This window comes from Oryctolagus cuniculus, chromosome 14, assembly GCF_051225735.1.
Source record: "Oryctolagus cuniculus isolate XC-2025 breed Fujian yellow rabbit chromosome 14, ASM5122573v1, whole genome shotgun sequence".
Taxonomy (NCBI): Eukaryota; Metazoa; Chordata; class Mammalia; order Lagomorpha; family Leporidae; genus Oryctolagus; species Oryctolagus cuniculus.
Window position 1 is genome coordinate 11128420 of NC_142880.1, and position 23893 is coordinate 11152312.

General features: G+C 39.8%; 1 protein-coding gene and 1 long non-coding RNA gene across 23 annotated transcripts in view; one reads left to right on the forward strand and one right to left on the reverse strand.

Annotated features, from left to right (window-relative positions):
- Positions 1-1536, reverse strand: part of TMEM161B (transmembrane protein 161B) — a 77280-nt gene extending 75744 nt beyond the window's left edge. For 2 of the 15 annotated variants that reach the window (XM_051854027.3, XM_051854023.3), the window contains exon 1: positions 951-1099. Coding sequence is in view for 1 of the 15 variants with exons in the window: in XM_008261921.5 (XP_008260143.1) it covers positions 951-953 (3 nt within the window). In the remaining 14 variants the exon portion in view is untranslated. Of the gene's footprint in view, positions 1-950; positions 1109-1221 lie in introns of those variants that run through there. The other 13 variants (XM_089312997.1, XM_089313000.1, XR_016220454.1 and 10 more) reach the window with 12 other exon arrangements.
- The window catches only part of LOC103349541 (uncharacterized), a 156624-nt gene continuing 133759 nt past the window's right edge, over positions 1029-23893 (forward strand). For 2 of the 8 annotated variants that reach the window (XR_016220456.1, XR_016220459.1), the window contains exons 1-2: positions 1202-1305; positions 12638-12746. This is a non-coding gene — a long non-coding RNA (uncharacterized LOC103349541). The other 6 variants (XR_016220458.1, XR_016220455.1, XR_016220462.1 and 3 more) reach the window with 6 other exon arrangements.

The window sequence follows — 23893 nt, forward strand, 5'->3', positions numbered from 1 at the left end:
CAGTTGTCTCCCACACCTGCCGATTATGACAAGGCCAGACCTAGACCCTCCAGACTCACAGTGGTAAACGACCTGCTCCACCACTTGTCTCCACAGGTGAATCAGAACAAAATTCTTAGTAACCAAACACTGACTCTCCTTCCCAGGACCCTGAACTTGGCCTGCCATCAGCCTGATACACCACAGCTCCTCCTCCGAATAGCCTTCCTTACAGTAAAACATTCTCTGGTTACTATCCATCCTATCCCACCTCCCCATACGGGTTCTTTTTATACTTACCTACCGCTCCCTACAAAAGAAAAACCCTTTCGTCCTAACCTGTGAAATGCTTGCAGGTTTTGTGATCAGGGCATTCTCCCTATACAAACAACTCCTTTCTCCACGCCTTTGCGCCTTTCCTTTTATGAAGTACGTCCTTGCTAAATCCGTATTTTTTTTTATTTGACACCCTCCCCAGTACTGAACTGGTTGGGTCTGAAAGACAATTGCCGAGTTTTTTTTTTTTTTTTTCTTTTAAGTGCTAAGTGCCTACCCTCTCCAAGAGGGGGATCCGTAGTGCCCCCTTTCAGAGGCCAAAGGTCGAAAACCTCAAGTTCTTGGCCGCCACTGTGAGGCTGTGACGGGTGGCGGGAGACCAGCAGGGCAAGGTCAACTCTGGGACCACCTGGCGCCGCAGGCCACACACAGGGAACGAGACACCGACTCCGCACTCCGAGACAGATACGCCCCCGGCGTCCGCCCCACTAGCCCCGCGGCGAGGCGGGACAGATCCTGGCTCCTCAGAGGCTCGGGCGCCCCGAGGAAAGCGGCGGGTCCTCCCCAGACGCTCACCCCAGAGCTCAGCCCGCTCCATTCTGAGCAGGGCACCCAACCGGCTCCTTTCACCAGACTGATCTCCCGGCCCGCCTTCTCCACACTGTTGTCACTCCTGTCCTCACAGAAAAACTCACCATGGCGCCAAAGACCGGTGGAGGGCCACACACCCTAGAGCCGCCGGCCCCCTCCGGGACCTCCCGTCCCCGTCCTGCAGCGGCGAACCACTCCAAAGCGCGAGCGAGCGCGTCTTCCGGCTCTGCCGGAAGTTCTGCTCGCGCGGGACAGGAAATCCCGCCCCTCTCCGGAACGCTGGCGACCCCACGCCACGCAGAGGTGAGGAGACGCAGGACGTCCTCTACGGCGACGTCCGTGGGTGCTAGGTTAGGGGCTGGGGGCGGTGCTGACCTTGAGAGCGCGCGGGGGAGGCGCAGGCGCGCTCAGGTAGGTGGGCGGGCGGAGCGCCCGTGGCGCGCCTGCAAGGATCCTGAGGTAGGTAGGGTGGCGTCGGCTGCAGCGCGTCCTCCGGGTGGGAACGGATGCAGACGCCGGTCGGTGCCTGAGGTGGAAATGACCCCAGCCCCAGCGGGTTGAGTGAGAATCAAGGCCACAGTCAGGCGGTGCTGGTGCTGAGACAACCGGGCAGTTGTCTCCGCTTCCTTCTTGGAGTCTTTTCCTCGTCTCGGTAGATCTGTCTCTGTGGTTTCTGTTTCCTGCCTCAGTGGGTCCTCCAGCTCCACCCTCCCAGAGGGTGTGGAATCCGATCGTGAGACGTGTCTTCACTGTTCGCGGATACCAGCTGAAGCCAGAAGCACATATTCCAAGACCTGAGGAATTGAAGAAAAGTCTGCCTGATTCATATATTCCGATACGGATGCTTCCTTTTAATTAAAAAAATCAGATGGAAAAAATGACATTTCCACATCAATTTTGTGTTCTTTTCCCCCCTCATATCTGTACCAGCCCATCCTTTCGGCCTTTTGGTTTTATTATAAATGAGATGCAGCACTCGAGTCAGATTTGGAGTGGAGGTACAGAAAACCTTAGACTCAGAAATTTATCTCACAGTTTGGAGATCCTTACATATATTGTGATTATCTGTAATGTCATCCGTGAGATCTCTTTTTGCCATTCTGTCATGTTTTTTCACGAAGTTGGAATAGAGGAGGGAAATTAGGAAACTTCAGAACTTAGCAAAGATGAGCAGCGGGGTGACTATGGATGCTAAGTTTCTCCATCCTTATTAATGTATTTGGAGGGAATGATACCCAGGCTATAAGTGATCCAAAGACTGGGAATAGGGGTTCTGGGTCAGCCAAAAGAAACAAGCTTGGAATAGCTGCTTTTTATTAAGAGGCACAGAGACTGCATATACGGGTTATGTGGAGGATGAATAGTGTGACGAATTGAAGCAGCTGGAGATGAGAAAGAGTTTGCAAAACAGAACCTACTAAGGATTGAAGACAGAGCTTCCCCGAGGATTGGGTTTCTCCTGTACAGGGAAAAGACTGTAAATAGACAAGCCCCAGGGCATGTGCAGATGATAAGTGTTGTACAGAGGAACTGGAGTTGTCTGCTGCTGTATCTGAGAAGCAGCTGCTATCCTGGAGGAAGGGAGAGTGAAGAAGGAAGGTGGCTATCAGCCTGTCAGTGACAGTGCCTCCTGTGAAGTCTGACTCTTTCATTTCTGACACTGTAGTTTTTGGATCCGTCCTATACCTGGCAGCCTTATTGAGGTTCACAAAGCATCTCCTTTCATAAGACAGCAAGACTGGAATTATTATCGGGATGGAGTCCATTGGTGCCATAGTAAAATCACAAAAAGAAATCATGATTTTTGTTATCCACTTACCATTTTTAATAGATCATGGAGTTCTTTGTTCCCTGTTTGGTGTATTTCAAGTTGATGAATAATCCTTGGTTAATAATACCCTTTAATGTTCATGTTTGACATAGTTATGTCTATTATAGCACAAAAACACCTGTTATACAAGTAACTTTTGAGTGATTAAAATGTGTTTATTATATGTTTTAAGGGAATGTCACCCAATCTCTTTTGTCTCAGAGAATGAAAGTGTTTTCTGTTGGCTACCTGTTTCGAGGTAGAGAAATTTGCCTATTTCTTTATTTAAAATATATTGGAATTTTTGACAAGGATGCAAAGAAAGGGGAGAATTATGAAAAGGAAAAAGAATGTGGATGATGGAAAGTAAAAAGAAATTCAGTAGTTTCAACAAGGGAGTTATGAGTGCAATCTTAGAGAAAAGTTTTGTTTCCATGTTAGGGCTTTGTGATGAGTTGAAGTGTGAAAAGCATTCTCGCATATTTAAGACAACCACAAAAAGTTAATTTCCTCTGTCCACACCCGGCTTAAACTGGATCTTTTAAAACCATTAATACCTATCACTTTTTTTTTTTTTTTTTTTGAGGGGCAGAACTACAGACTGAGCTCCAATCCCACTGGTTCACTTACTAAAGTCTGCCATGGGATCTTGATATCATTTGATAACTTTTGGTATCAGAAACATCTTTTAAAAACCATCAAGGGTTGGGGCTGGCACACCAGTTTGATTCCCAGCTGCTCTACTTTCAATCCAGCTCTACTATGGCCTGGGAAAGCAATGGAAGATGGCCCAGGTCCTTGGGCCCCTGCACCCTCATGGGAGACCTGGAGGAATCTCCTGGTTTTGGATCGGAACAGCTCCGGCCATTGCGGCCATCTAGGGAGTGAGCCAGCGGATGGAAGACTTCGCTCTCTCTCCTTCTCTCTCTCTGTGACTCTGACTTACAAATAAATAAATAAAATCTTAAAAAAAAAATCAAGGGCAATAAAGAAACTACCATAGAAAAGTACTTAACTGTTTAAAACCTAAATTATCCTTGTTCATTAAATACTGAGTAGCAGCTATGGAACACTCATTGTACTCTGGGAAAACAGTGGTAAACAAAGTAAACATGGTTCCTGCTACTTAAGAATTACATCTTAGTAAATAAATGAATAAGAAAAATTTAGTGATAATTATTAAGTGGAAAATTAAAATAACTGTCTTAGATAGGTGATTAAGGAAAGCTTGTGATAACATTTAAAGTTTCTATTTGACATGTGAACCCAGCTTTGCAAAAGCTGGAGAAAGTAGAAGGCATGATCTAACTTGAAATATTTCAGAGGCCAAAAGAAAGCCTGCATGGCTCAAGCATAGTAACTAAGAACTTTGGAAGGATAAGAATGGGCTAGATAATATTAGCTTAGAAAGCCAGAAAGGATTTTATTGTGAGTGCAATGGGGAAAAAGTAGAGCATTTAACCCTGAGGATATGAAATAATATATTTTAAAAATACACTCTGTTAGCATTTTTTTTATTTGACAGGTAGAGTTATAAACAGAGAGAGAGACAGAGAGAAAGGTCTTCCTTCCGTTGCTTCACTCCCCAAATGGCCGCTACGGCTGGAGCTGCACCCATCTGAAGCCAGGACCAGGTGCTTTCTTCCTGGTCTCCCATGTGGGTGCAGGAGCCCGAGCACTTGGGCCATCCTCCACTGCCCTCCCAGGCCACAGCAGAGAGCTGGACTGGAAGAGGAGCAACCGAGACTAGAACTAGTGCCCATATGGGATGCCAGTGGCGCAGGTGGAGGATTAACCAAGTGAGCAATGGCACCGGCCCCGTGCATTTGTTTTGTAATTGGAGTATACTTAATCTGCTTATATGTAACAAAAGTTATTAACACATTGGATTTAAATCTGTTATTTTTGTTCTCTAAATTCATTCCACTTTCCTATGCTTCTCTTATTTTGCCTCTTAAATTGATCATATTTAATTATACCAGTTTTTCTGTCCCATCCTTTTAGTGTTTAACTCGTGTATTACAGCATGGAACCTTGGTTTATTAGTGTCTAGGACAATTTTGTATTCTGCCTCTTCCTGGATAAGTAAGGACCTGAGGACCATTAAATTTATTTACTCTCCCATCCTATGTTGTATACATTAGATATGCTAAATATGTATTTGTTAAATTCTCCTGAAATTATTGTTTTAATGCAATTAATGTACACTTATATTTGCCCCAACATTTACTTTTCTATTATGCAACATGACTTCTTGAATTTGAGTTCCATCTGAGATCATGTCTTCCTTTCTTGCTTTAGTATTTGCTTTTGTGAATGTGTGCTAGTTATAGATTCCCTTGGTTTTTGCATGTTGAAACAGTCTTTATTTTCCTTTCAAGCAACATTTTTGTTGAATTAATGGCCACTTTATCATTTTACAAATACATTCTATTCTCTCTGGCTTCTATTACATCTTCTGTGAAATAATATTAATTTTATTTTTATACCTTTCAAAGGAATCTTTTTTTTCCTGTTGCTGCTTTTAAGGTGTTTGTCTTTTTTTTTTTTTTTTTTTTTTTGACAGGTAGAGTTATAGACAGTGAGAGAGAGACAAAGAGAAAGGTCTTCCTTTCATTGATTCACTCCCCCTATGGACGCTATGGCCAGTGCTGTGCCAATCCGAAGCCAGGAGCCAGGTGCTTCCTCCTGGTCTCCCATGTGGGTGCAGGGGCCTAAGCACTTGGGCCATCCTCCATTGCCCTCCCAGGCCACAGCAGAGAGCTGGACTGGAAGAGGAGCAGCCAGGACTCGAACCGGCACCCATATGGGATGCTGGTGCCACAGGCAGAGGATTAACCAAGTGAGCCACGGCACTGGCCCCTAAGGTGTTTGTCTTAAGCCTGATAAGCCTTATTTTTTTTTTCTTTTTGAGGTTTGTAGTTCTATGTAAATCTAGATCTGATTTCTCTAGTCTATTTTGGAAAATCCTCAGCTCTTGTCTCAATAGATACTGCTTCTGCCCTTACTCTCTTCTTGCTTCTTTTCTTCTGATACTCCACTTACATACATGTTAAACCAGTTATCTTTATCCCTTATGTTGTCTATTCATTTGTCTCTCCATGTTTCCTTCTTTATAGTTCTTCATACTTTTCAGTCCACTATTTTCCTTTTTTAATAACTTCTAATCTGTTAAAAAAAAAAACACATCCTTTTGGTTGCTGTCAGTTCAGGTATTTCTGTTTGATTCTATTTTATTGTTTCCAGTTATCGCTCTAGTATTTCAATCTGATCTTTTATTTCCTAAATATTCTAACCATAGCTTTTTAGAAGAAGAAACTGACTGGGCTGGCATTAATGGATAATGTGAAACCATTATCCCATATCAGAGAACCTGTTTGAGTCCTGTTTGCTGTGCTTCTGATCCAGCTCCCTGCTTTTGGGCCTGGGAAAGTACCAGAAGATGGGCCAAGTACTTGGGCGTCTATCTCCCTTATGGGAGAACTAAATGAAGTTTCAGGCTCCTGGCTTCGGCCTGTCCCAGCCCTGGCTGTTGCAGGCATTTGGGAAGTGAACCAGCAAATGGAAGACTGACCTCTCTGTGTCTCTACCCACCCACCCCCACTGCCATACCTTGCAAATCAATCAATCATTAAAAAATATATATAAAACTGTGACTAATAACAATGGAGTCCTGATATTATCTGTAGCTTCTTCTTTGTTATCATTGTTTTATTAAGTGGCCAAACTATTTTGAATTTTTGAATTATATGTGAAGAAATACCTTGAGGTTCAATATAATGATATTGCCCACAGAAGGGATTTGTGTCTTCTGGCAGGAATTTTGGGCACTAGTAATCTAAGATAATCCAACAGGTGATTGATATGGTTAGAATATGAACAGATCTACCTCCAGCTTCCACCTCCAGCTCATACTGTCTCTCAAGGTATAGACCTTTAAGGTGCCAACTCAAAGCATATGGAGTGTATCAGAGCAAGCTCTGGACTCCAGTTTTTGTCTGTTTAACTCAAATCAGTTAGAAACTCTATCTAGCTTCTTAGCCATTTCTCAGGAATTATCTCAGAGGAAGAGCTGTCATAAAGCCTAGATTCAAATGATTTTTTTTCCCTTCTGGATTTTTCACTGCTCATTAGCTCTCTAATGTTTTCAGATGTCTATTTTATAAATTTTCCAACTTTTCTAATTATTTTTCAAAGAAATGCCCCATCCATCATTACTAAATATAAACTAACATAAGCATTTCTGAGTTGTTTACAAAAAGTAACCATTAATTGTCTTAAAATTTCAGAGAATTATGAGATCACAATTTCTATCTAATGTAATTAAGTTAGAAATTAGTAGCAACAGAAATCTAGAAAACCTCATGTATTTGGAAAATAAGCACACTTCTTGGTAAGAGGGACCAAATTCAATATGAATTCTCACTAATAGAAAATACATATTCAGAACTAAGAAATGACAAAAACTGTACATATCACTCCATGGAGAATGTAAGTAAAAATACTTTCAGAAAAATTAAAAACTTTACATTAACTAATACTAAAAATTAAAGCTAATAAGCCACCCAAAGTAGGAAAGAATGGATGATAGAAGAAAAAATTATTGAAATAAATGTAATGAAACAAATATTGGATACAGAGGATAGGTAACAAAGCCAAAAGTTGTATTATTTAGCAAACTGATAACATTGAGAAATATTTGATAATATTACCCAGGAAAGAAAGAGGAGTCATAAATAAAGAATACTAGAAATGAAAATGGAGACATTGTTACAAATGATGTAAAGATTGGGGAAAAATCATGAGCAATGTTATAATAAATGGGAAATATAAATGAAGTAGCTTCTAAAAATTAACTTGTCAACTAATTCAACAAGAAATAGAAAATAGGAATGGTACAACAGTCATTAAATAAACTGAATTAGGTGTTTTCTAACACCAAAGGAAAAAAAAAAGAACACATGATATCTAGAGAATTATACCAAGTTATACCAAACCTTCACAGAATGGGTAAATTCAGTCTTATATAAACCATTCTTCATTTTGTTAGGGTTCTGTAACTTTGTCACTGAAACTTCATAAGGAAAATAAGAATTATAGTCTAGTCAAATTTATGAACACAGAAGTTAAAATCCTAAATAGAAAATATATACAAAAAAGAAAAGAAGAACATGGTCAGGTTGAATTTAGCTTAAGAGTGTATTTTGAATGTAAATAGAGGAGAAAATCTATGTGGTTACCTCAATAGATGCAAAAAAGAAGTTTGCAAAAATAGACATAAATAAAATCTTTGGGAAAATTTTAGATTGTGTAGAATTGCTTTAAGTGAATAATATCTGCAACAAACATTTTAAAATGAAGTATTCCCTTAGAATCAGGAACAAGTACATTGTTGGAAATCTTAGTAGCATAGTAAGAGAAGAAAAACAACAACAAAATAATAATTTGAAGTGAAGAAATACATCTATAGATAAATTATTAGATAAGACCTTTGAAAGGATTCAATATATAATGTTGCAGACATGAATTGCATTTCTCTCTAGTAGAAATGAACTATTAGAGAATTATTTTTTAAAAGATAACCTTATATCTTTTTAAAATATGGACTATGAATAAGTTAACAAATTTTCTAGAAAATCTTTATGGGAAATATTCACAAAATATTGAAAAACATTAAATAATCTATTTTTTGTTTAAAAAGGCCATCTTCAAGTATTAGGTCTCTGGAGTTGAGATGACAATTCTCCCCTACTCAATGAAAGTGATTGCAATTAAAAATTCAAATTGAGGGGTGGGCAGTGGATTAGCAGTTGAGGAAGAAAATGGAATTCCCACATTCCTCTGATGGCTGTACTCTCAATTCCAGACTTCTCTTAATGCATACTGTAGGAAGCAGCAGGTAATGGCTAAAGTAGTTGGGTCCTTGCCATACAATTGTGTGAAAGACTCGGATTGAGTTCAAAGCTTCCAGGTTTGGTCTGGCCCTGCCCTTTGATTCACTTGGAGTTTGATCAGTGCATGGGAGTGCTGTTCTTGTCTGCTTTTTTATTATTTCAATATGCCACTTCCAAAATATACACTAGTTTTGTATTGCTGCGTAGCAAACCACCCCCAAAGCAGCATTTAAAGCTAAAATATTCCTCATCTCATGTAGTGTCAGAAAGATCAGATACCCAGGAGAAGATTATCTCAGTGGTTCTGGCTAAAGGTCTCTTGTGAGGTAGCAGTAAAGCTATCAGCTGAGTGCAGGCATCTGATGTCTTAACTAGTGCTGGAGGGTCCACTTCCAGGATGGGTTAGCCACATGGCTATGGGCAGGATACTGAGTTCTTCACTGACTGTGAAGCAGACTATCTTGCTTCCTTGGCATATGTGCATCTCCATAGAGCAGCTTGGCCCTCCATAAAGCAGGTAATCCAGGTAAAGGGAAAGAGGCAGAAGCCACCTTGTCTTTTATATCTTGTTTTACCCAGCATCAAAAGTGATGTATCATCACGCAAATGTCACCAGCCTGTTGATCACACAGACCAAACCAAATCTAGCATGAAAGAGTATTACACAAGAAAGTGAATACCCAGGGATAGGGTGCATTAGGTACAATTTTTAGGTTGCCGACCACAGGGCTTAATAAAATGCTTAAAATAATCATTTTTAATGTATTTACTTGAGAAGCAGGTAGAGGCAGAGACAGAAAGAGACACAGAGAATTCTCATCCATTGTTTCATTCCCCAAATGTCTGTAACAGCCAGGTCTTGGCCAAGACTGAAGCCAAGAGCTAGGAACTCATTCCAAATTTCCCATCAGGATGGCAGACCCAAGTACTTGAGCCATTCATTACCTTCTGCCACCCAGGGTATATATTAACAGGAAGCTAGAATCAGGAATAGCAAGTGGGACTCAAACCCAGGTACTTTTATGTGGGAGGTGGGCATCTTAATTGGGTTCCTAACTGCGAGGCTTAGCACCCATCCCCAAACAGATTAAAAAAAAAACTTTGATAGTTAAGAAACTTGAATGCTTATTGAATATTGGTGATGCTATGAATTGTTAAAAATTATTTTTATATAGCCATGGTAACTTTCAAATATCCCTGCTTTTTTAAAAGATGTATATTGAAATATTTAGAGATGTGGTGGTATAATGTCTGGGATGTGTTTCAAAATTTAAGATGGGGAAAGTAGTTGGTAGTGTAAATGAAGCAAGACTGATTATGAGTTGGCAATTTTTGAAACTGCGTAATAGGTAATTGGGGGCTTATTCTATTTTGCATTATATTACATATGGTTTTTAAAACATCAAAAAGGAAAAAATGACACCACAGGAAAAGTAAAAAGTCACACACTGGAAGATCTTTGTAACATGAATTTTTCGCAGAAAGATTAGCATCCAGATTGTTCAAAAATTACTACAATTCAATAATAAAAAAGATAATATCCTCCATCTCACCCTCATTCATGCCCATGTCAGACAAGTCATACAGGAGAAAACTTGAAGAAATACCTAACTGTGAAGAAATAGCTGTCCTTACCTATCAGTTAAGCACAAGTGATGAAGTCTGGCAATGTTATCAAAATACTTAAATACACATTACTAATTATGCTATAAATTTTATAATATAATCTGTTTGAAAAATAACTTGGCATTATCTAATACACTTTAAGGTGCATACCTTCTATGGTCCAGGAAAAAATGTGTATCAGGAGACATGAACAAGAAGATGCATATCTCTTATTTATAACAGTCAAAATTGGAAGCAACTCCCCTGACTTTAAATAGCAGAGTGGTTGAATACATTATGTATACCTATATAGTAGAGTACAGTGGTACAAAAAATGATTTATAAGACCATGGACATGGATGAATCTCAATGACAAAATATGGAGCTAAAAAAATTTCACAAAAGAATATTACAGTAGGGTTCTGCTTATATAAATTAAAAAACCAATGAAAGTAAACAATATCTTAAGAAGTAAATCTGCAAATTAAAGCTAAAAGATTCTAACTATAAAACTGAAGGTAGCAGCCAGCGCCGCGGCTCACTAGGCTAATCCTCCGCCTAGCGGCGCCGGCACACCGGGTTCTAGTCCTGGTCGGGGCGCCGGATTCTGTCCCGGTTGCCCCTCTTCCAGGCCAGCTCTCTGCTGTGGCCCGGGAGTGCAGTGGAGGATGGCCCAAGTGCTTGGGCCCTGCACCCCATGGGAGACCAGGAAAAGCACCTGGCTCCTGGCTCCTGCCATCAGATCAGCGCAGTGCGCCGGCCGCAGCGCGCCAGCCGTGGCAGCCATTGGAGGGTGAACCAACAGCAAAGGAAGACCTTTCTCTCTGTCCTCTCTCTCACTGTCCACTCTGCCTGTCAAAAAAAAAAAAAAAAAAAAACAAAAAAAAAACTGAAGGTAGCAATTTTCTGCAGAAGGAAGGGATGGAATGAGGAAGAGGCATACAAGGATCTTCAGAGTATGGTGATGACACACATTGGTTTTCCTGAAAGAGTCCTGATTTGCCTATTTTCCTGGTATGATTACTAATAGAGCACTTTTGCACTCGTCAAAATTGTCATTCTTTGTATAAAAATTATATGTTCATTATTTTTAAAATAATCCCTTTACTCCTTAAACTGGATGGTGGATGTATGTTTCTTTGTTGTGTCTTTCTTCTTTATACCATACATGTATTTTATAAATGTTCATTTTAAGCTGCTCAATATTTAACAGCATAATTTTAAATCTTAGTGACAACACAATAAGAAAAAAACCTGTATGTGGAATAAATGTAAATAAGATCTGAATGAAATCTTTTTTGTCTGCGTGGCTATGGATTTATATAGTGTACCATGTATCTGCTATTGGGTTAAGCTCTTTACAGACAGATATTACTTCATTCTCATAATGAAACTTTTAAGTGGGTATTATCTCCATTTTACTCATGAAGTATCTGAGTCACAAAGACTATACAAAACTTAGCCAAAGTCATATCATAAGTAACACAGTAGATTTTGGATCCATATAATGTGATGCCAGACTATATGGTCTTACCCACAGTAACAGAGGCCATAATAGACATTCTTAACCTTTTTTTTTGTATCATGGAACCCTTTGGTACTCTGATGGAACCTGTAGAGCCTTTTTTGAAGTAATACCTATATGCGCATAAACTACAATGCAGGGTAGGATTATAAGTTAAACCAATACTAAAATACAGTCATGAACATGCTTAACAAATGTGTACTATACATGAGTATTTTATTAATTCATTAAATAAAATCTAAGTGGAGGGTCTAATAATATCTATCATTTTGAAGTAATGAGCACCAATTATATCTTGAGATATTTACAATAATAATAGGAAAACATCTGTGATTTTTATAGGTGAAAAGGTCACTTCTAATAGTACTCTGGTTTATTGCCTATGTTCACAATTGGAAGAAATTTTAAGTTTTACTTGGAAGTTAGGCAAAATTAAGGTATAATCTTTTTTCCCACCCAAATTCATGGCCCTTTGCTTGCTGATCTTTGTAGACTTCCTGACATATATTGTTTTGGAGAGGTCATACTCCCCACATTCACTTCTCACTTTCTGGTTTGGGATTACACTGAAAATGTGACACACAAATAAATTAGTTTATTAGAAATAAGAAAAGTATTGCTTTATGTGGTAATCTTGAGTGGGGGATGAGAAATGGGAGTGTATCAGAATAACCACATGTATGAAGATACTGGAAAGCTTGAAACTGCCTTGAAATGTTTTATCTAACAGGTTGAAAACTGGCTCCAAACATGAAATGCCTCATGCAATTCTTGATAAAATAATTTATTATTGATACCACAGTGCCCTATAGTATATATTTGTCAGCATCTGTAGTAATGTAGCAATCAACAAAGAAAATCCAAGTAGTTGCTCACCTTTTGAAAGTTTCAGTGGCTAAAATCAAAACATATGAAAAGTTTTTCACTTGCCTTTCTCATGATTTAATGTCCCAGCAGAGAAACTGAGGAGCCTAATTCTGACCAACGAGGAAGAATTGATTGGCTAATTGGAAGTGACAGAAACCTTGAAAGAGAGCAACAACATACCAAGGATAATTATAAGAAGGTAACATGGGCCCTAAAGGATGATGTCAAGAAACCTGAAGTCGGCCGGCGCCGTGGCTCAATAGGCTAATCCTCCACCTTGCGGCGCCGGCACACCGGGTTCTAGTCCCGGTTGGGGCGCCGGATTCTGTCCCGGTTGCCCCTCTTCCAGGCCAGCTCTCTGCTATGGCCAGGGAGTGCAGTGGAGGATGGCCCAGGTGCTTGGGCCCTGCACCCCATGGGAGACCAGGAAAAGCACCTGGCTCCTGGCTCCTGCCAGGATCAGCGCGGTGCGCCGGCTGCAGCGGCGGCCATTGGAGGGTGAACCAACGGCAAAGGAAGACCTTTCTCTCTCTGTCTCTCTCTCACTGTCCACTCTGCCTGTCAAAAAAAAAAAAAAAAAAAAAAAAAAAAAAAAAAAAAAACCTGAAGTCCCTAAATGAGGTGAGACTTGCAAAAAACTGTTAAGAGGACAAAGAAATGGTCTTTTTAAAATTCTGTTCAGAGCTAGGAGATGGTCAAGGAAGGGAAAAGCCTCTTTGCAGCCTCTGATGTGTGGTTAGAGCTGACAAAGAAAGCAGAACTCCCTTACTAAGGTTTTGCTTCATCTCTACAAAGGAAACTTGAGAAGTAGGTAGACACCATAAAAAGACATGTTTGTGGGGTCAAGCCAACCTGTGTTTAGTTCTGTTTTAATACTGTTAAACTAAATTTATGGGAGGCCATTGTTTTAGATGGAGCTCTTACTCTAAGTCCCAACATACCAAACCAAAATGGAGTCACCCAGGTTAAGTCCTCACATCAACAAACCCAGAGTTATTCATCTGATTTCTTGAGAAATCAAAGGAGATAAATAATAGTCAAATCTCCAGACAAGTCAGTTTTAGCCAAAATGGTAAAAATCAATATTAAAGCTTATCACTTGAAATTACATATAATACATATCATTTTATAATGATAATAAATATTTTACTGGTTTATACATTTACTATACTTGTTATCATTGTTTTAGAGTCTATTCCTACTTATAAAAAAAGTTTTCTGTAGACCAATATGTTGTGTTATGCCAAAAGTAGACTCATACATTTCATGTTTTCTGCATCACTTTATTGTTTGAAGTCACTTCCAGTGCAAGTACATTCTAGGTACATTCTAAGATGCAAGTACATTCTAAGATGGTCACACTGTACAGTGATACTGATGAAATTGCCTAACAACACATTTTTCAGAAGTATGCCATTTGTGTGGTTAGGTAGCACATGACTGTATTTGCTGGTTAATTAAGTCCTCTCTTCTTTGGTGTCATATTCATTTCCTAAAAAAAGTAACTGAAGCAAAGGAATAGACTGAACTTAAGAAATAAGTGGTCAAAAGCTCAAATTAAAGACATAAGTCTTGAAACTTAAGATGATGAAGAAAGAAGAGTTTTCTTCAGTTTCCTCAAAACTTGAAGAGGCAAAGTTTAGAGGAAATAGGGGTGAAAATGTATCCTTAAACAAGATGTAGTGGGTAAATGGCCATTCCCCAAAAGACAACTTCATCTCCTAATCCTGGAACCAGTGGATGTCTCTTTACTTTCTAGAAAGATCTTTGTAGATACAACACAGTGAAGAATCATGAGATAAGGAGATTGTTCTGGATTATATGATGGGCCATAAGTCCAATGTCATGTAACCTCATATGACAGAAGAAAAGACACAGTGAAGAGGAGACAGTGTAATCATGGGGAAAGAGACTGGGGGAATGTGGCCACAGATCAAGGAATGCCAACAGCCATCAGCAGCTGAAGGAGGCTGAGAATATTGATTCTCCTGTAGATCTTCCAAATAAAGTACAGCTCTGCTTTTTATTATATAATATGTTGTCTCAAATTTACACCTTGTGTTAACTGTTACTAACCAATAAAATGGATATGTTTGTCTATTCAGTCTTCTAATTTACTAAATAATATTGACATTCTTGGTCATGTTCCCTGGGAAGCAGACACTAGGAATCAGATTTGTGTACAGTAAAATTTATTAAAGGATGTTCTCTCTCTCTCTCTCTCTCTTTTTTTTTTTTTGAGAGGCAGAGTTAGACAGTGAGAGAGAGAGACAGAGAGAATGGTCTTCCTTTTTCCGTTGTTTCACCCCCCAAAATGGCTGCTATGGCCAGCGCACTGTGCCGATCCTAAGCCAGGAGCCAGGTGCTCCTGGTCTCCCATGCAGGTGCAGGACCCAAGCACTTGGGCCATCCTCCACTGCCTTCCTGGGCCACAGCAGAGCTGGACTGGAAGGAGAGCAACCTGCGGTGCTGGCGCTGCAGATGGAGGATTAGCCTAGTGAGCCATGGCACCAGCCTAGAGAATGTTCTTTGTATTCACCTCTGGGCTGTGATATAATTATAAGAAAGCCTATACTGATCCTGCACGTGGCTCTGAAGCTAGGGTACCCTTTCATAGGTGTCCCAGATTGTGAATCCATAACCAGTCATTCAATAAACACTACCCCAGGAAGAGGTTATGACCCTGAGGAAGGCTGAGGAAAATTCCTGTGTGGAGCTGACATTTTGAGAGCTGTCGGTCAACAGTGTTCCCAGCAACTGAAGGAACAATAGCTTTAGCTCTGGAGACAAATCAGGTAACATAGAACAGTGTTCAATACAATTGGCAATCATGAAGAAGCATGGATCTATCTGAAGTTGTCAGATGATCTCCACCACCACCATTATCACCATCATCACCACCATCAGTAACATTTACTGACAGTTTTACTATGTGCCAAGCACTTGTACTAAGTGCTCTGAAAGTATTGACTCATGTAATTCTATAATATAAACCCTATAATATAATTTAAATGCTTTGTACTTAAAAATAAGCAAGAAATCATTATGGTGCAAGCCAATTAAGCCACCGCCTGTGACAACAGAACTGCATGTGAGCACTGGTTCTGGTCCCAGCTGCTCCACTTCCAATCCAGCTCCTGCTACTGCACTTGGGAAAAGCTGCAAAAGATGGCCTGAGTACTTGGGCCTCTGACATCCATGTGGGAGACCTCAAAGGAGTTCCAGGCTCCTGGTTTTAGCCTGGCCCAGCTCTGGCCATCTGGGCTATTCGGGGAGTGAACCAGAAGATGGAAGATCTCTCTGTCTCCCTGTCTCTTTCTGTAATTCTGCATTTCAAATAAATAAAAATAAATATTTTTAAAAATTAAAATCTTTTTTTACAACACACGCCAGTGCCAGAAATGCCTTGCTAATAATCATTCAGTAATTTTCATGGTAAATCACTCTGTCCAGTATGAGCAGACCCATTTGGCTACTATCTTTGGTCAGGATAGTTTTTTCTTTCATTAGTTGCACTTTCCAGTCAAGTACAGTATTATGATGTCTTTAGTTTACTTTCAAATAATTAAGCATGGATAATGTGTTATTATGAGTGACTATATTTGTGAGTTGACTTGGGCCACATCAATAAATACTGTTGCTTGCTATAATTAAGAATTCGCCTTTTCAGATATGGTCAGCTAATCAAAAGTCCACACTCCAGAGGAAATCATAACAAATGCACTGTGTTTAGTCATCTTGGACTACACCAGAATTTGCTAGCTAGCATAGTGAGTATTAGCAATTTGTTTTCATTAATGAAATTGGTGCTGTTCAAAGTATGTGGATTGGCTAATATATTTTACACATTCTACTTTTCCAGAATTGAATATGAAAACATAGTAAGCATCATAACCTATGTCTAAGATTTTATCTCCAAAACATTCTATATCCAATTTTCTTAATTCAGTGGCATCTGGTTGCCTGATTCCCAGTTCAAAAGATTGCTGTATCTACCTAAGTGAAACTTTCATGCATGTTGTAGTTAGCCATATATGATTGCCAACCTCAGGTAATCCTCAGTGAGACTGCCTTAGTCCATTTTCTGTAACAAAATACCAAAAACAGAGTAGTTTGTGTAGAACTGATATTTATTTAGTTCATGAATCTGGAGGCTGAGAAGTCCCAGAGTATGGCCAAAGATCTTTTGATGTTGTTCTTCCTGCAACATAACGTGATGGAGGGAACGTGGAAATACTGAGCAGGCTTGTCAGAGAGAGTTCACTTTTATAACAAAACCACCCCTGGGTTATTCCATTAATCCATTACAAGGGCAGAGCACTCATTACTCAATCACTGGAAGGCCTCATCTCTCAACACTGCTGCATTGGGGATTCAGTTTCTAGCACATGAACTTTTGGGGGACATACTCAGTGACCTAATATCAGTGATCCTTGCAGTTCATCTTTGCAGTCCTCATCCATATCAAATAGCTGACCTCTGTAGTCAGTCAGATATTCTTGAATTGACTGCATGTGATCTCTGATGCTAAACAATAAGAGACATTGAAAATTCCACTTTGTTCTCCCCTGAGTTATCTGTTCTGGAAAAAGACAGTCACCATATTGTAAAGCTTTTCATGTAGTGGTATGGGGAGATGCACGTCGGGTGGAACTAAGGTCTTCTGCTGATAATTAACTTGCCGGTTACGTGTGTGGGCCATCTTGGAAGCAGATCCTCTAGCCCCAGTGGAGCCTTAAGTTAACAGCCACAGCCAACATCTAGGCTCTTGCGAGACCCTGAACTGAAATGACCCAGCAAGTTGCTCTCAAGTCCCTGATCTACAAGAGACTGTGAAATAGTGAATATTTACTGTTGTTTCAAGTCACCAAGTTGTGGAGTAATTTGTTCTGCATAATGGGATATACCTCATTGTGTATATATATATATATATACATAAAATTATATATATATATATAAAATGAGAATTAGAGCTTAATTTACCTTATAGAAGAGATTATATAAACTGTGTGTGTGTATATATATATATATATATATATATATACACTTCAGGATAATGGAATTTAAATATTTTCATTTTGATGCAAAAAAATTTTTAAATTCACGCAAGAAAGGTCTTCAGGTAGTTCATGAAAGGTATATGTTATAAAAAACCTATGTATGAACTTCAAAACTTTTGTGCCAAAATAAACATTGTTTAATACTATTTTCCATGAATTTTCTTAAAGTAGCCTCATAGGTCTCCTTGTTAATAGTTGTTTTAAAACTGTGATTTAGGCTGGCGCCACGGCTCACTAGGCTGATCCTCTGCCTGTGGCGCCCGCACCTGGGTTCTAGTCCCATTCGGGGCACTGGATTCTGTCCCGGTTGCCCCTCTTCCAGTCTAGTTCTCTGCTGTGGCCCAGGAGTGCAGTGGAGGATGCCCCAGGTACTTGGGCCTTGCAATTGCATGGGAGACCAGGAGGAAGCACCTGGCTCCTGGTTTCAGATCGGCACGGTGTGCCGCCCGCAGCAGCCACTGGGGGGTGAGCCAACGGAAAAGGAAGATCTTTCTCTGTGTGTCTCTCTCTCACTGCCCACTCAAAAAAAAAAAAAAAAAACCAACTGATTTATATGAAAGAATTTGGTTTGACCTGCCTTCATTGGAATGTAGTAGCCATCTGCTTCACTCATCTCAACAATTTAGGGTTATTTTTATTTGTCAAAAAACCCAAAATAGTTGTACATGACCAAAATGTCTTAGCCCATTTGCCAAGAGAGTTCAATTGACTTCCCTGCCAACAATACTTTGATTTTATGTACTTCTCTTTATCACAATCATCATCCTAGTACAGACAACTCTCACTTAAGACTCTCAATAATCTGTTTCTTTCGATTCTATATGCTGATCCTCTTCCCATTGTTCACATGAAAGTTAGAATGATCCTTTTAAAGCACAAATCTTTTCATGTAATTGTGCCATCCACCTATCCCATTTAGAAACTCTCCGTGTTTGGAAAAGTCATAAGGTAAAGGTGTAACTGAACACAGCCTGCAAACCCCTGCCAGGTCTGTGCTCTGGACTTTCCCAGCCTGGTCTTGCACTCTTCTTCCTCTCCTTCCCTGTCATCCCCTCCGTGCTAGCTCTCCACCAATTACTAGTACTCTGCCTGTTCCTGTTTATCACACAGACTTGTCTGAGGTGTTTTATCTGACTTGGAATCTCTTCCTTTTCCTCTCTGTCTTGTTTAAGGCTGCCTGTCCTTTGTATTTAGTGCATCTGTCAGTTCCCAGCAGAACTTTTCCTTTGTCTCCCTGGTTGACTCTCGAGGCATCACACATACCTCCTTTGTGCACCAGTCACATTACAATTTCACATGTGTTTGTGTAACTATGTGATTAATATTCATGTTCCCTGCTAGGCTTTACATTCTGTGTGAGCGGCTACCACATCTGATATAACTCATTCCTGTGTGCCCAAGGGCCTATCACAGTGCTGAGAACATGGTGCGTACTTGATAAATATTTGATGAGAAAAATGAATAACTGATTAACTAATTTAATGAGCTCAGGTGGCTTTGAATGTTGCTTCAGATCCAGAGTGCTTAGGTTCAAATTGTGGCAGTTTGTAGCTATGTAATGTTAGGAATGACTTCACATCATTGTAAAGTCATAGACTTGTTCTCTGTAAATAGGGAATAATGATTACCTTATAGAGTTTTGAATGAATTAAATGAGTAATAGCCACTAAGAGACTAAAGGAATACCTAACAAGGAGCACTGTATGGGACAGCTACAATTATTAGTATTAATATACTTAGTCATTTTTGTAATGCTGGTTCCTTAGGCTGATTCCTTTGACTCATTCTTTCCTTGTGAAATTTCAAGCCTCTAGCTGAAAACAAGAAGCGATATCAAAGACACAAATTGAAGGAGGGAGCTTAGAAATCTTTGGGGGGGCCTGTGCTGTGGCTCACTAGGCTAATCCTCCGCCTTGCGGCGCCCGTACACCGGGTTCTAGTCCCAGTCGGGGCGCCGGATTCTGTCCCGGTTGCCCCTCTTCCAGGCCAGCTCTCTGCTGTGGCCCAGGAGTGCAGTGGAGGATGGCCCAGGTCCTTGGGCCCTGCACCCCATGTGAGACCAGGATAAGTACCTGGCTCCTGCCATCGGATCAGCGTGGTGCGCTGGCCGCAGCACGCTGGCTGTAGCGGCCATTGGAGGGTGAACCAACGGCAAAGGAAGACCTTTTTCTCTGTCTCTCTCTCTCTCTCTCACTGTCCACTCTGCCTATCAAAAAATAAAAAAATTTAAAAAATAAAAATAAATAAAAAATAAAAAAGAAGTCTTTGGGGATGTTCAGTTTTGTCCCAGGTGTAGAGAGGCTAATGTTAACCCCCATATTGTTGATGTTTACTTTGTGACTCGCTATTTATAAAAGGAGCAAGGGAACACACTTTGTATTTAATCAGAACCTCAAAAAGCTCTATATCTACCTTTCAGTAATTCATCAAACAAAGTTGAATCCATTGTCTGAGTTTTATGCTCTGTTTACTTACTTGTGGGGCTCCCTCAGTAACCTTCATTTGAGCCTCTTCTAGCAACGTCTTAACATCGTATAAAGTGGTATTGGTTTTCTGGGACTATAGACCTTCCACACTGAGGTAATGACTTTAAAATGTTAAAACTACAGATCTGAAACTTTTAACACTCTATGTTATAAACTATTAAAATATTACATTCCTTCTTATCCAGCAGTAGAAATGTTGTTCATCTTCTATATGAGGGCCTCAATGCTTAGATCTTGTTTAGCTGCCAATCCTTCTTACAGAAATTCTGGAGGCTGGTGCTTTATTATATTCAGGGTCTCCATATTTATTTGTTTATACAGATAAATCCATTGTAAGCTGCCATTGACTTAGGCAATAGTTCTTCAATTGAAGGGTTGTTTTTGGTTAAGTGTTGTCTAGGATGTATTCTGTTCTTTGTTGACTGCACTTTGTATTTCCCAGAGACACTGATATCACCCAGTCCTTGCAACTTAGATCATTTCAATCTGAAGGAAAGAGAAAAAGAGCTCCTTGAAACTCTTTTCCAGTTCTTCCTGTCTTTTTGAGAAGGAGATACCTCTGAAAGGAAACAGATCAAAGTGACATGGACCAAGGGCAGATCAGATAGCTATACTTTGTGGTTTCTTGAAAACAGAGCTAGTTTTACTGGAAAAGAGATCCTGTGTTATAGCTCCAAGAGGCAGAGGGAAGGTTACAGGGAAAACTACTAACCTAAAGATCCAACAACCATCCCTGTACCAGTTTGTTAGAAATTAAAATTCCACTGTCAGAAATTAATTCTTAAAGATAATTGAAAAGAATTTTGAAAGATCATTCCATAAAGTGTTGCTGGGGCAGGGAGAGGAATGAATTCCCTATCAAAGTTTTTCCTAAAGGTGAGTTTTAAAAGGACTGAAAGTAAGAGGTATACTAACTCCTCAAAGTTCTGATGTAATTGAAGGAGCACTGTGGAGAGAAAGGGTTGGAGAAGCACAGACTACATTTGAAGAGAGAGTAGAGACAAATCTGTAGCCACAGAAAACAGTGATTCCAGTATGTGATGGCTATGAAGAGAAAGAGAAAAAAGAAATATTTTTGTTTTCCATTTTCTGCTCTAGACATCTACAAGCATGCTTTAAAAAATGCACATATTTCTATTTTTGTTTGTTTTTTTTGGGGGGGGTTTGAACTTTTATTTAGCAAGTATAATTTTCCAAAGTACAGTTTATGGATTACAATGGCTTCCCCCCCCCCCATAACTTCCCTCCCACCCGCCCTTCTCCCATCTCCTGCTCCCTCTCAAATTCCATTCACATCAAGATTCATTTTCAATTATCATTATACACAGAAGATCGATTTAGTATATATTAAGTAAAGATTTCATCAGTTTGCACCCACACAGAAACGCAAAGTGAAAAATACTGTTTGAGTACTAGTTATAGCATTAATTCACATTGGACAACACATTAAGGACAGAGATCCTACATGAGAAGTAAGTACACAGTGACTCCTGTTGTTGACTTAACAATTTGACACTCTTGTTTATGGCGTCAGAAATCTCCCTAGGCTCTAGTCATGAGTTTCCAAGGCTATGGAAGCCTCTTGAGTTTGCTGACTTCTACCTTATTTAGACAAGGTCATAGTCAAAGTGGAAGTTCTCTCCTCCCTTCAGAGAAAGGTACCTCCTTCTTTGATGGCCCGTTCTTTCTACTGGGATCTCACTTGCAGAGACCTTTCATTTAGGTGTTTGTTTGTTTGTTTGTTTGTTTTTTGCCAGAGTATCTTGGCTTTCCATGCCTAAAATACTCTCATGGGCTCTTCAGCCAGATCCAAGTGCCTTAAGGGCTGATTCTGAGGCCAGAGTGCTGTTTAGGACTTCTGCCATTCTATGAGTCTGCTGTGTATCCCACTTCCCATGCTGGATCATTCTCTCCCTTTTTTATTCTATCAGTTAGTATTTGCAAACACTAGTCTTGTTTGTGTGATTCCTTTGACTCTTGGACCTATCAGTGTGATCAATTGTGAATTGAAAATGATCACCTGGACTAGTGAGGTGGCATTGGTACATGCCACCTTGATGGGATTGTATTGGAATCCCCTGGCACATTTCTAACTCCACCATTTGGGCAAGTCTGATAGAGCATGTCCCAAATTGTACATCTCCTCCCTCTCTTATTCCTACGCTTATATTTAAGAGGGATCACTTTTCAGTTAAATTTCAACACCTAAGAATAAATGTGTGTTGATTACAGAGTTCAACCAATAGTATTAACTGGAACAAAGAAAATACTAAAAGGGATAAAGTATTAAGTTGTTCATCAACAGTCAGGACAAGGGCTGATCAAGTCACTGTTTCTCAGATAAGTTTTGGGCAGGTGTTTGGTCAGCAGTTAGGACACCAGTTAGGACACTTGCATCCCAGATTTTTTAGTATGTGGGGTCAATATGAGCTCTAGCTTCAGATTCCAACTTCCTGTTAAAGTACACTTTGGGAGATAGCAGATGATATTTCAAATTGGTCACTGCCATTCATATAGGAGACTTGGTTTGAGTTCTCAGATCCCAGCTTCAGCTTATTCCAGCCCCAGCCATTGTAGGCATTTGAGGAGTAAACCAGTGGATGGAAGCTTGCTCTCTTTCTCTCTGCTTCTCAAATAAATAAATAATTTTAAAAAGATAAGTTATTTGGTGCAAGCTATTTTGAAGATCATGCACAGTTTTTTATTTTTATACATGTTTCCCACGAATACTTTAAGATCACTTGTTTAATAGAATAAAGGAAATATGTTTGCATAGTATGTGATGGAGTGAGAGGAACACTGAGGCAAAATTGGAGGGTCATTTCCTTGTTGTGCCTAGAATGTGAGAATGATTTAACTTTTTAAAACATCCTAATCACTTATTTTTTTAAAAAGATATTGATTTTATTTATGTGAAAGGCAGAGTACAGAGAGAGAGAAAGAGGGAGAAAGAAAGAGAGAAAGGGAAAGACAGAGAGAGAATCTTCCATCCCTGGTTCACTCCCCAAATGGCTGCAATGACCGGGGCTGGGCCAGACCAAAGCCAGAAGCCAGGAGCTTCTTCTGGATCTCTTACAAGTGTGTAGGGGCTCAAGGACTTGGGGCCATGCTCCACTGCTTTCCCAGGCATATTAGCAGGAAGCTGGATCAGAAGTGGAGCAGCCATGACTCAAACCAGCACCCATATAGGATACTGGTGACATCACAGGTGACGGCTTTATCCCCTACACAACAATACTGCCCCGCACTAATTTTGTTTATCCATAGCCTTGTTAACTTCACTTGCTACTTATATAGTGATTGGTATGTGAAGAGTCTTCTATAAGTTCATCTAAATAAGTATTATGAAAAACTATACATGAATTTTATTTTTTTACAACAAAATACAGTTCATCTTTCAGTTCCATTTTTCCACAAGCTTTATGAAGTACTCTTATAATTACTGTTCACTCTGCCTGAAATTCTCTTCCCCAGCTGAGTAGCTAGCATTCTCACCTACTTCTTGCAGGTCTCTATTTAAATGTCACCTGCTCAGAGAGGGTTTCCTTGACTATCCTATTGAAAATAGCACACTCTAACCCCACTTTCTGGTCTAATTTCTTACCCTGCCTTATTTTGTTCTTCGTGGTACTTGTCATTATCATACAGTATATATAATTTACTGATTTATTTACTTGTTTCTTCTCTGTTTTCCTGGCCAGACTGAAAGCTCTGTGAAGATGATAATTCTGTTTTGTTTACATCTATTGTTAGTGCTTAAACCAGTGTCTGACACTGTCTATATATTACCTGAATCAATA